Source organism: Mustela erminea, chromosome 12 (assembly GCF_009829155.1).
Source record: "Mustela erminea isolate mMusErm1 chromosome 12, mMusErm1.Pri, whole genome shotgun sequence".
Taxonomy (NCBI): domain Eukaryota; kingdom Metazoa; phylum Chordata; class Mammalia; order Carnivora; family Mustelidae; genus Mustela; species Mustela erminea.
Genome location: NC_045625.1, coordinates 20,928,513 through 20,942,074, shown reverse-complemented (window position 1 = coordinate 20,942,074; position 13,562 = coordinate 20,928,513). Strand labels below are relative to the sequence as shown.

Sequence of the window (13,562 nt, the reverse complement as noted above, 5' to 3'; positions counted from 1 at the left end):
TTATGGATACAAAAGATTTTACAGGTTAGCCAGCAAAGATCAACAGTGGTTACCTAATTTTCAATTCCATTAAAAATAAATTCCTACTTCTAAAAAATCCTAAGCAAAAGATTAAAATAAACTCTGACAATCCATAACTCTTTTAAAGAACTTAAAAATAGAACTTTTGTCTAAGGAAAAGAAGTATCTGGCAGCTGGTAACTGTTGTTACCTTTTAACTAAAACGAACACAAACCTGGTCTGTGATCACACCTCATGTTTCAAATTTATGTATATTAATCCTATAGGGAAGCTAAAAACTGAACTGGAGAAAGTGTTCCAACTTTTGTTTGGCAACTGAGCTTAGACAAAGAGTGTGTTTATGGGGGGTGGGGAGAGACAGATACACAGGGAGAGAAAGAACTCACACAGTCTGTCAGTGTGTACTTGTACTAAAGGGAGAGGGCCACAAAAGAAGTTGTACTGTAGGACAATTAGAAAAGCACTTTGCTTCTCAAAATAAAATCACTCCTTAATTAAAAGAGGGGGTTAGCAGAGTTGGGGCTTTATCAGTTTTTAAAGTATGAATACATGCTTGCTATTCCCTCTAACTATGACAAGTTTAGATGGATGGCTATGAAAAAGAAAAGAAAGTATGACATCATTAGAATTACAGGTAAGACAAGAGGAAACCCAAAGTACAGACACAAGAACACAGAAAATTTTAAGAGAGTACAGATGTCATGACATTTATTAAAAGGCATGCTACAATGCTATACTTGTTAGGAAAAGAGATTAAAGATTATCAAGTAATAGCAAATATACAAACTGAACGAAAATGGAATATACTATAGAGTACAGAAGCTTAAATTAACCATGCACTACGCATTTAGAAAATATGTTTTTTAATATTTTATCTTCTCTTTGCATTTATAACATAATCCACTTAAACAATCACAGAATCCTTTTCTTCCAACACCACAAACTGTGTTACAAATGAAAGCTGGTACTGCTGCTTATCAAAATATACAAGACAATTGATGTTTTGTATAAAACCACTTTATATGTTAACTTGTTCCCAAAAACCTTTTTTTTTTTTTCCTTTTTGGCCTGGTTAAAAAAAAGTTGTTACAAATATTTACAGCATTTTCTTCTTTTAGATGAACATTCTTATAAACTGAAAAAGGGAATTTTATGAACAGACCACATAAAACACAAGACAATGTCAGAGGCTCCTAGCTGTGCTATTTTTGTTTTACTCAAATACAGTACTGAAAATGCCATCAAACCCTTGTCATCCTAATCCATTCTGTTCACACTTATATTCCCATTTTCTCTAAGTAGTCTATTCACCAACAGGAAATAGAAAGTAAAGGCTGCTTTGCACTGGGTCTTCTTTCAGAAAGGAGCTTGGGAAAAAATGCTTAATGAGAGGAGTTAAACCAGAACAGTAAGTCTTCTTTGGTCAGAGCAATGAGGTGACATTTTGATGTAAAATTTTGCTTGGTCAGCAATCTATAATTAGTACTTTCTGAATGTGGGATGAATTTTTAAAAGATCTGGTTAATAATGGTAAGGGGGGAAAAGGCCAGAGTGTTTTTTTTTAATGACATCAAAAATATCTATTTAAATATTTGTTAATACAACTACTACATAGATTCAAAAACCGAAAATAACACAACAAAATCTGTTTACAGTGCTGACTTAAGCTTGCTATACGCAGCTTTCAATCATGACTATTATCACCAAGGTCACTGGACCAGACAAATATCCCTGTTCTCTGGAACATATGCTTCAGGTTACAAAAACTAAAATGACTACCACAAAGATGTAGAGCAGCTCATTCTTGGACCTGCACAATGCTACAGAATGAATATTATGTGATAAAGGCAAAAGTGTAACTGAGACTTCATTTATACAGTTACAATTCTTTGCTTGTATGAATAGTCTGTGGGATAACATTCTTTTAAAACTATATAGTATGTATTTCCTGAAAACCAGAATACTGATACTACCTTAGTCTCAAATAGGAAGAAAAGGTCAATTAAGACTACTGAAGAAGGCACATAAACTTTGGTCCTGTTTTGTTTTCCTCCCTCTATAAAATTCCCCAAACTTTTTAGTAATTTTCTCTTTTAAACCATTCATAACTAACTGTTAGAATTTGCTGTGAAAAAAGACTGCAAATAGTCTTACAGATAACAACACAGCTCTTCTGAAGGACAGCTGAGTTTCATCTTCTTTAAAGGAAAACTTTTGTGCAATCTAAACTGTATTTCTTGTAGCACAATAGTAGACTATTTAAAGTCTGGCAGTTTTATTCTTGTTAACAACTGATCAAGACAAAGGAAAGGCTAAGAAAAATGCTTTTACGCATAGTCATGCTGTCTTTTTGGTTTTAAAAATAGCAGTACACACTGGTTTTCAAAGAGACAGACTGATAGTTTGGCAAACTTAGGGTTTTTAAGTGAGTCACTGGGGGAAAATACATTACTTTTGAGTTTGTTATCTTTCATCCAACAATATTTAGTGGAAACAGAAATTACATGAAAATATATTCACTATATAAATTTCACTGCCTAATGACATGGAAGCTTTGAAAAGTTTGTATGAAAATGAACAGAGACAATAATGAGAGTTAACTTTCTATCAACTGCAGTAGAACCAATGATCATCACCCTAGGTGGTGCCAAAGAAGGCATTGCTCCCACAGGGAATTAAGCAGGCAGAAATTCTGTCTCTAGATATTGTGAGATCTGCAACTTTTAACAACAGAATCAAAAACATGACTAAAAATAACTGATTACCTAGTCTTGAATAATTTATAGCATTCTATAGGAGCTATTGGGAGTTATGATACTCTCCAGTAAGTTATCAATTAAGATATTAAGATACTGGGTCATTTTTCTATTTATATCTCACACAAAACACATTTTACTGCTACACAAGTTATTAAAATCTCAAAGTAAAACTTTTTGGCATAAATTGCTACTGCTGAACGTGTACTGCTATTTTTTGAAGACCTGAATATATATACTTTGTGTAAAAGTCAAGACACTTCCAAAAGTGGTAAGACAATACTCCTTAAAGTAAATAAACTTAAAAATAGGATACTATGACAGCTCAACAGCAAAAATAAACATTATTCAGAAGATACTGAATAAATGCATGCCAAAACAAAAGTACGAAGATCTAGTTTTTCCACTACCCTGATATTTTTAAATCTTTCTACAGACACTATGCCAAAAAAATACTGTAGACCTCTATAATTCAAACAGCAAATAACATATGGACAATATCCATGCACTAGAGCTAATTTCAGACCCAAATTGATGATTTCAAGCATACTATTTTAGATAAGAATATCTCTTTTCCAAATCTTAATCTGATTTTGTCAATAAATTAAAATGTATGTACTGTGCATATGTATGTACAACATAGAAGAGTGCATGTATGTATATATATTTATCTACACACACACACACACACACACACTCTCACACAAACTCCCTGAAAAGGATTCAAATGTCTTCTCAGATTTAAAGGCCATTCCCTACTTCAAAATTACATTCAATGCTATTATGATCTCCCATCTGCTACATTGACACTGAATGCTATAAGAACCATGAATTAAATCACACAGTAATTCCTAACTCAAAGCAAACAAAATAATCCAATTTAATGTGTCACTGACAATTATAATAGTGCCTGTATGCTTGGAAAAAAGAAGAAAATTTTGGGAGATTTCTCAAAAAATTTTTGTTTTTTTCCCTCCCCCCTTACTTAAGTGTTTTAGTAAAAACACAGTAAGTGAAGAAAATAAAAACTATATAAATGATTATACCTATCTATTCAGTCAATTCTAAAATGGATTCATTTGAAAGGTTTCAATTTAGTGTCCTCCTTCCTATTCTATCTACCAACTACCTATAGCTCAGTGTTGAGTGAATTCTGCTTTTTAATAACCTATAGTATTTCCTGTAGTCTCCAATTTTTTGAAATAATCTTCCATCATTCAAGCTAATGGTTGGAATACAGCAAAGAAATGGAAATTTTTGAAGGTGAGATGAGCTACTCCGAGGATCTAAAAACTGTAAAAGGGATGGACAAAAATGACCCCTTTACTAAATTCTGCTTTTTAAAAAAATCCGATCAAGCACTGAAAAAAATTAAAGAATGTAAAGTTTCTAATTAAAAAGAAATAATTTTACATTATACAATCACTGAAGCAACATGAAAATGTATTCTTACACTCAACCACAGAGAGGGACAGAGTATGAAAAAGGACTCCACCTTGTCACATTCCATGTACGCGGGCACTCAGTAATGAAGTTATAGTAACAAAGAAAAGCATGTCACTTCAGTACTGAGAAAAACCAAGTAATCCTGAGACAAATTCTAATGAGTGAGAAAGGTTAGACAAGATCCAGAAACTGAGATTGCATTTTATAGTACCAAACTGGTATGCTCTGTCACGGACTGCACGACCACTACTGGTCACAATGTAAAGAGGCCTACAGGTGTTCACTGAGTTATTACCCCAACCATTCACCCTTCCCTACCCCATCTCTGCACCAAAGCACCAAAAATTTGAATAAAAACTATTACTTATTGAAAACCACTTAAAATTGCAATGAAAAAACTTTAAAATCCTTACCAAAACAGGGAAAGAAAAACAAAATGCTCACCAAGCCCACAATATAGCTTTCAAGATATTTAGATAAAATTCTAACCTATTATATCATAAGCACATAATAAGGCACATAATAAGAAATTAAGTAAATACACAGTAATTCTGAATAAGTATTAGAGATTATAGTGGTACAAAAAACCCTTGAGATTAATTTTTTTCTAAAATAAGACCTTACCAAAAATAACTTTTAAAAAATCTGTCAAACCATATGATAGACCTGAATATTTTCCTTAAGACTGTAAACTTTTTTTTCTGAAAACAATTATAAAAAAGTAGTTTGTAAGTAGGATTTTCTTTCCAAATTTTCCAAGATCACATTACTCAGCAAATAGTGTCATTTTGAAATTTAAACCATGATTTTTCCTAATAAAACTAATAATTATTTTGACACCTTAACAGATCTTGGATTCTATTTAATTTCCTTGGGGACAATTGAGACACTTCATTTCTCCAAATAGTTTTAAAAACTTAAAGATATGTATTATTCCAAGGAGTGTCTTGCAGTGAAAAAAAGAAACCACTGAAGGAAAACATGCAAGTTTATAAATTTTCTTCCAATACAACCCAATTTGTTTGTGTATACCTATCAATGTATGCTAAATAATTAATAAAATTTATAAGTGAACATAATTTCCTATAGGGGTTGAACTTCTGAATCATAAAGTTAAAAACCTGGTTGTAAGTAATTTTAAAAGTCTGTATGTTTAAATTTTTCCAAAGTACAAAGGATTTTAGAAATGTTTTATAAGGCTGATCTGGACCCAAACTAAAAGAAAGTCTGTCCTCTTGAAATCTAACTTAGTATAAGGAATTAAATTATTGAAAAAAAATTTTTTTCCTGAAGGTTATTTTCATAGAAACTATGGTACAAAGGAAAAACAAACCTTTGATCACATCCTGGCAAGGGGGAAAAATGGAAAAAAAAAAGAAAAAGAAAAGAATATCCCTTGATTTTCTGTATATACTTGAATATCAAACCAGAGTTACTTTCATGAAAGAGGCAGAATTGGTCTTGAGCTGCTTCAGTCTGTGTCTGAAGGTTTTACTGAAATTATGGTCCAGTCTTAGGAGAAAAATTCACAAAAAAATCAGATTGTAGATTTTGAGAAGGAAACTCTGAGGTGGTGATTTTCTCCAAGATCATGATTATGAAGCTCAATGAGGGCCTGGATTGCTTCTTCCACAGATCCCAACTGAATGAGTGCCATTTTGCGATCTTTTCTGAAAATAATATAAGAAACAAAAAGTATATAGAATTCAGTTTGCCTATAATTCTTCCTAACCCTCTAAAGACTTCATTAAAGTACTTTAAAAATTTGCATACCACATGAAATAATGTTAATGTATTTCTTGAAAGCACTGACTTACTGAAAGAATTTAAAAGCCTTCACTGAACATCCCGCTTCTGTGAAAAGGTTCTTCAGATCATCCACTGTAACAGAAGGGCTGTGAAAACATCACAGAGAGTATCAACTACCTTAGCCCAAATTCTCACATGAACCAAAGATTAACTGCTGCAACTGCCAAATCTCCAGAGTATCTCACATTTCAAAGACAATAAAGCCATTCAATGAAGACACGATTCGGAAGTACCCTGAAAGATGTTTAAGATTGACACATACATGTCTCAGCATTGCAATCTGGTCTCAAATCTTTTGCATAAGATATAAACAGGTATATAAAGAAAAAGAAAAATGTATCTATATTTCTTTTAAAGGGATAATTACCCATATCACTGACTTCAGTAATTAACTCATGGATTTCCAAAGCTACTTCTAATATTACCCATTAGTAACATTAATATTACTATATGATATATAATATAATATATAATATAATAATATAAAATTACATAATTATTTCCCAGTTCCAACTTATTGGCTATAGACCACCAGAGTTCTACATTTTTAATGGCTTTTAGGGTAATTCTGAATACATGTATATGGGAGCTAGGCTCTAAGGTGGGTCCCTATTATTATTGCCTCCTAGTATTCAGGCCTTTAGATACTCCCTTCCCATAACAAAGAGATGTCCTCTCCACCTTTATGGTACTGTACAAATGACATGTTTGAATTCTAAGGCTGAGAGACATTGTAATTCCCATCCTGCCTTCCTTGAATTATTAGCTTTGGAAGAAACCAGCTACCATTTCATGGGGACGCTTGAGCCAAATGGAGAAGACCATGTGGCAAGGAACTGAGACTGCCTGTCAGCAACTAAGGGCATAATTAAGTTAACTACTTGGGAGATGGATCCTCTGGCCCCAGTAAAACCTTCAAACTTATGAGAGACTCTTAATCAAACAACCCAGCTAAGCCATTTCAGGATTCCTGACTCTTTGTAACAATATGAGATAATAAACATTTACTATTTTGATAAGCTGTTAAGTTTTGGGGACATCTGTTATGTAGCAGTAGATAACTAATCCAGTGGCCTATCACAAGCGTCAACTGACTAAATTATTCTAACACAGCAGTTTTCCTCTTTCACTAATTTCTTATGAGATGATTTAACTGCCCTAATGTCTGTATTTCATCTCATGACAGCCAGTAAGGATGGAATGGTAGACCAATGACTGGATCTGCAGTTAACATTTCTATTTCTCATTCATTGGTATATGATCCTGCATAAGCTACTTAAACTGAGACTCTCAGTTTCAATGATAAATGAAACTAATGACTTTACTATGCATGGATTGACAGCGACAGAATAGTTGTTACCAGGGTATAGAGGGAAATGGGGAATTACTGTTCAACGGGTAGAGAGCTCCAGTTTGGGATAATGACAAGAATCTATAGATGGGACAGATGTGATGGCTATACAACAGGAATACAAAATGTGAATGTACACTGAACAGCACGTTCAAAAATGATTAAGATTATCAATTTTATGATATATACATCTTACCACATTAAAAAAAGGTTATTATATGGAGATTAAATGCGGTAACTTACACATATAAGTAACACATGTAAGTTACCAGCATGGTGCCCAGAATGTGGCAGACGATTCAAAAAAATATGAATGTCCTTTCCCTCTTCTGCCTACACATCTTTTGTATGTTGTAACTGAGACCAGCCCCTAGATAATGTATTTAAGAAGGGAACAATGACAGGAGTCTGTCTCGGTATCTAAGTATGCTGTTCCTCTACCTGACTCCATAATGATTAGCTGCGACATTTCTAAGTCCATGTAATCTCGAGTTTTTCCTTAAGTGACTCCTCCAGTTTCCTAGCTGGCATGAGGTTTGAGTTGTTGTCCAGTTTAGATTCAAGGTTCCTTCAGGTAGCCCAACCAGAGACTAGCTGGCAGCCTAAGCATTCCACATTATTTTGAGTGGTTATTTTCTATTCCTATTCATCCCCATTCTCATTCTCAAAATGTTCTAGAATTTTACCCTTCTCCATTCCCTCAGTCTTTCAATTTCCGCTCACACGGGCACATACAAGCATATCCCACAGATTTTACTCCACCCTCTCCAAAGTTCATTCCCTCTTCATGTATTAGAGTAAGTTATACACAACTGCCATCTTCAAAGGTGAAGGATTTCAAGAATTAGATCAAGGACTACAAGCCGCTTTCTATAAAGGGCCACACAATAAATATCTTAAGCTTTGATGGTCACAGAGTCTCTGCTGCAACTATTCAGCTATCCTGCTGTAGCTCAAAAGCAACCAGACACTATGCAAATGAATGAGTGTGGTTATCTGCCTGAAACTATTTTTGGAAGGTGAAATTTGAATTTTATATAGTGTTCTCAAATCACAAAATACTTCTCTTTTGCTTCCCACTCCCCCCAACCATTTAAAAATGTAAAAATCAATTTTAGCTCACAGGCCATATAAAAACACATGGCTTTGGCTTGTGGGTGTAGTCTTTTAATCCCTGAGTTAGAAGATGAGTAAAGAACAAGTCTACTACAACACTGCTTAACAGAGAGTGGTCACAATAAAGTAATTTTTAGCTTTTAAGTAATTAACATATACATGGCTTTAACAATTCTTTTATATATATATGGCTTTGCAACTTGTAGATAAATACTAGAAACTTCATTTTCCCCATATTTTTAGACACAAAGTATTTGATTTTCCTATGCTCGTTAATCCTTTAATTCTACACAAAGAGATGAATTAAGTATGTACCAATGGAATATTTCCATACAAACTTTTCTTTAGAAAAGATTTATTTATTTATTTTAGAGAGACAGTACAAGCTGAGAGAGGGAGACAAGCAGACAAGCATCCACACTGAGCGTGGAGCTCGATGCATGGCTCAATCCCAGGACCCTGAGATCATGACCTGAGCCAAGAGGCAGATGCCCAACCACTGAACCACCCAGGTGTCCCTGCACAAACTTATTTTAATGCCTTTTTAAAACTGAGAAGTAACTAGTTGCTAATTCCCTATTTGGAAAGAAATTTTACCTTTCACTTTTAGAGTGTATGACTAAAGATATAACCTTAAGACATGATGGCAAATAAACCATATCACAAGAAATTAATGACTAGGATAACTGCTACATTAGAATAATTTCAGAGTTTCTACCTCTCTCAAAACATAATTAATCATCTAAATGAATAATAAATAATTAGGTACATACGGAATGTTGGAAAGATGCAGAGTAGCTGATGGTGGAAAGATATTCTGGAAGTTTTTAGAGCCAGGTTTTTTAAAGCGATGCAAAGGACTATTGCTAAAATCCTTAGTCAGACCTTGGTCTTCTTGTCCCTCTCGAGGAAGCTGAACTGCCTGATGTTTGGACAGTGTAGCGCGAAGTACTTTTCCATAAAGTCTCTGTCCACTCAGGTGGTTCATTGCTGGCGTACAGGAAGAAAATAAGAAAAGTCTGTGTATTAAGATAGAGTCACTGTAAAATTTGTCTAGATTATCACAAATTCCTTTTATTTAGTCACTTAAGATTATACTGTCAGGGGCGCCTGGGTGGCTCAGTGGGTTAAGCCGCTGCCTTCGGCTCAGGTCATGATCCCAGGGTCCTGGGATCGAGTCCCGCATCGGGCTCTCTGCTCAGCAGGGAGCCTGCTTCCCTTTCTCTCTCTCTCTGCCTGCCTCTCTGTCTACTTGTAATCTCTGTCTGTCAAATAAACAACAACAAAAAAAGATTATACTGTCAGTTCTGAGGGTTAAAAGGGTTTTAAATTAAAAAACTCTTACATACAGAAATGTATTAAATGACTTTACTTGACTACAATAGAAGAGAGGGAATCTTTAAAAAATAACTATCTTCTTAGCAGAGTGGTAGACAGTTCCATAGTGCACAGAACATATCAAGTACTCAGGAAATGGTTACTGAATAAAAGTAGTTTACTCTCAAGCAACAGTATTGTTTTGCTTTTTTTTTTTAAAGTGCCTAACATGGGGCTTGAACTCACAAACTTCAGATCCAAGAGTCGCATGTTCTACCAACAGAGCCAGCCAGGTTCCCCTTGGGAACACTTTTTTTTTTAAAATAAAAAAATCTAAGTAGTGATTTTTTAAAAAAGATTTATTTATTTATTTGACAGAGAGAGAGAGAGATCACAAGTAGTCAGAGAGAGAGAGGGAAGCAGGCTCCCTGCTGGGCAGAGAGCCCGATGCTGGGGCTTGATCCCAGGACCCCAAGACCATGAACTGAGTCAAAGGCAGAGACTTAACCCACTGAGCCACTCAGGTGCCCCAGTTAAGTAGTAATATTTATAATAGCCACTTTAACAATGAACAATAAGACCACAGAATGCCATTTTCTTGCACTATCATTAAGAAGTTTGCCCAAACTTTTAAGCCATGAAATAATTGCAGAAAACTTAATTTGGAAGAAAAACAAATAAATAAATGAACAAAAATTAAATAAAACAAGTTGCATTTATTAGTTTATATTTAATGGAAAAACCCTAGAGTTAAAGTTTTTTTTATTCACTTATTTGTCAGAGAGAGAGAGAGAGAGAGAGAGAGCGAGCATGCAGGCATAAGCAGGGGGAGCGGCAGGCAGAGGGAGAATTGGACTCCCCACTGAGCAGGGAGCCCGATGTGAAACTTGATCCCAGGACCCTGGTATCATGACCTGAGCCAAAGGCAGATGCTTTACCAACTGAGCCACCCAGGTGTCCTTAGAGTCAAAGTTCTAAACATCAACAATATGTTCAAATAGATGAATGAACTTCAGACTTCAAAGAGTATTAAGTATTTTTAAGTCTTAAACTATAAGCAGGTCCAAATAATAATGAAGACATTTGCATAAAGAGGTACTCTTCAGTAAAATTATATTCCTACTACCTATAAGTTTATTTTATAGGAAAATTCACATACAAAAGGGGTAGATTATCATTACTATTATTAATCATCAGTACCTAGCTGAGCTTGACTCGCATCTGCCATCTGAACCAAGGCATTTTCTTTCTTATTAAACATAATCTTCACTCGATGTACATCACCATATACTCCTAATTGAAAAGACAAAAACAATTTTATTAAAAATGTTAATGTCGACTGTGTAATGTTTAATATTACAAATACATTTAAAGAAGGCTTCTTTTCTCATATATATTCTCTGGGCAATTCCACATGTGTGAACCCAAATTTGTATCTCTTCTATTTCAGATCTTTTAATCTACTCAATAATTTTCACTTGGATGTCCCATAAACACTTCAAATTTAATACGTCCCAAACAGATTCATCTCCTCTTTCTTCTCCCTGCTTCCAGCGTTCACTAACTCTGCTAATAAATATTATCATCATTCACATATTCAGACACCTGGGAGTCATCTTTTAATTTCTCCCTTTCCTTAAAATTTTACATCTGATCAATCACTAGTACCCACTGATGTTATGGCTTAAATTATCTCTTATATTTGTCTACTTCTTCCCATCCTCATTACCATCAAAGCTGCCATCATTATTTCACACCTGAACTATCCTAATAGCCTTCTAACTGACCCCAATTCCTGTCTTCCCCAAAGTGGATCCCATATTCCAAAGGACTGGCAAAATGATTCATTGGGATGTAGGGGGGAAATAGTCAAACTTGTATTTATACTGATTTGTTTATATGAGCCAATATGAAAAACTACACCTTACTAATTTTTAGTATATACATAACATTACAGGCAAAAATTTCTATAAGAAGAGTATTCTCTCTTTTTTAAATTCAGTATACCAAAATACATTGCAGTTTATATGCTACAGGGTATCACCAATACAATAAAAATAAGAACCTTAAGTAAGTAGCACCATGATCATACTTTGTAATGTGATGAGAGAATAACTGAAAATCTTCAAGGCACACAAGAGTGCTGGTTATCTTGTGGGCAAGCACCTAAGAGCAACTGAACTTAGAGATGAACGGCACTTCTAAAATTTAAAAACAAAAAGACAAGCATTCCAAACATGCTGTCCTTAGAAATGATGAGTATCTGAAACAAATATTCTTTAAAAAATAACACATACAATTTGAAAGCTGAGGGTGACATTTTTTTTAAACGAATAAGAAATTAGCTTTTAGAAAGAATGTACTTTAGCTATTAAAGAGATATGTGAAAATTTATCATTAATTCCTAATTTTGTTATTGAAAATTACATGAACGTGTCATGAATAAAAACTTCCAAAGTAATTCCAATGAGTATGAAGGATCTCTGTGGGGTGATGGAAATGTTCTAAAACTGGACTGTGATAAAGAGTGTAAAACAATGTAAATTTACTAAAAATCAATGATGTATATACATAAAGCAGGTGAACTGTAGGATTATAAATTCTATCTCAAAAAGACTGTTTAAAAATTCAATTATCCACTCAAAATTTTGAAACAATTTTCCATCCTAATAAAACTTCCAAATAAAGAGTACCAGTGAGTTTTAAGCCCATCTGTTAAAAAAAATTCTACTGCCAACAGTTTTCAACATCAACCAATTTAACAAAAGGAAAAAATGGAGCTTCTCTAGGTATGTGGAACAAAAGTAAGTGGATTAGACTGAAATATTAGTATCATACTTAATTAGGCACAGTGACAATGAAACAGTTCCATTAAAATCACTTGTCTTTATGAGCTATCTTTCTTAGTTATGAAAAACATTAAGATCAAGTACTAAAATAAAGTGAACTTGGAATGGATCTGGGAATACTAAATCAAATGGAAAAGATTTCTGAAAATAATGAAGCATGTTAAATCATACTTCTCACTACATATTAATGTTTTTTATGAAAATTTTCATCACTAAAAAGCTTTAAAATGCTGACCTATTGTATTACTTACTGTATTGCTCTTATATTTGTACATATTATACTGTAGATGAGTACAGTGAAAGATGGATAAAGTTTATAAATAATCATATAAATTAGGAGTACATGCTAAATTTTTTTTTTTTTTTTTTTTTTAAATGAGAGAAGAACATATTAGAAGGTCTGGAAACCTTTTAAAACCTCAATCTCATTTTTTAAAACTTGAATTTCATCTGACCTCTTGCCTGCTTTAAACTATTTAATGGTTTCCCACTGTTTTTAGGTTCAAAATCAAGCTCCTTAATTTAGTTTACAAAGCTCTTCCTATGACCTTGCCCATATTGCACATGTGCCTCCCCTATATTTTCCACTGGGGGGTGGGGTTTCCTTCACTTCCATGTTCCAGGAGCCCTCTCATCTACTGCTAGGATCTGTGAAAGGACACTTGCCCTCTCTTTCTTGCTGGCTAATGCTTACTCGGTTTTCACAAGTCCGTTTAACTGTCATTTCTTTTGGTACACCAGCTTTGATTCCCTCAGCTAGGTTAGGTCTCCCATCTCCATGTTCCCATTACAATCTTTATTTCCCTTTTTATAAAACTCTACTGTAACTGTAATTACTAAGTCTTACTTCCTACACTACCCTCAGTGTCAAATACACTACTTGGCACATAGAGGTAA

At 34.0% G+C, this 13,562-nt stretch overlaps 1 protein-coding gene across 8 annotated transcripts in view; it reads right to left on the bottom strand.

The window, feature by feature from the left end:
- Positions 1-701: 701 nt before the first annotated feature.
- PTBP3 (polypyrimidine tract binding protein 3) overlaps positions 702-13,562 on the bottom strand; it is a 116,372-nt gene continuing 103,511 nt past the window's right edge. For all 8 annotated transcript variants that reach the window (XM_032308468.1, XM_032308469.1, XM_032308470.1 and 5 more), the window contains 4 exons: positions 11,017-11,109; positions 9,273-9,489; positions 6,041-6,118; positions 702-5,893 (listed from right to left, as the gene is read on the bottom strand). In XM_032308468.1, the coding sequence (XP_032164359.1) occupies positions 5,761-5,893; positions 6,041-6,118; positions 9,273-9,489; positions 11,017-11,109 (521 nt within the window). In that variant the 3' untranslated portion in view covers positions 702-5,760. The remainder of the gene's footprint in view (positions 5,894-6,040; positions 6,119-9,272; positions 9,490-11,016; positions 11,110-13,562) is intronic.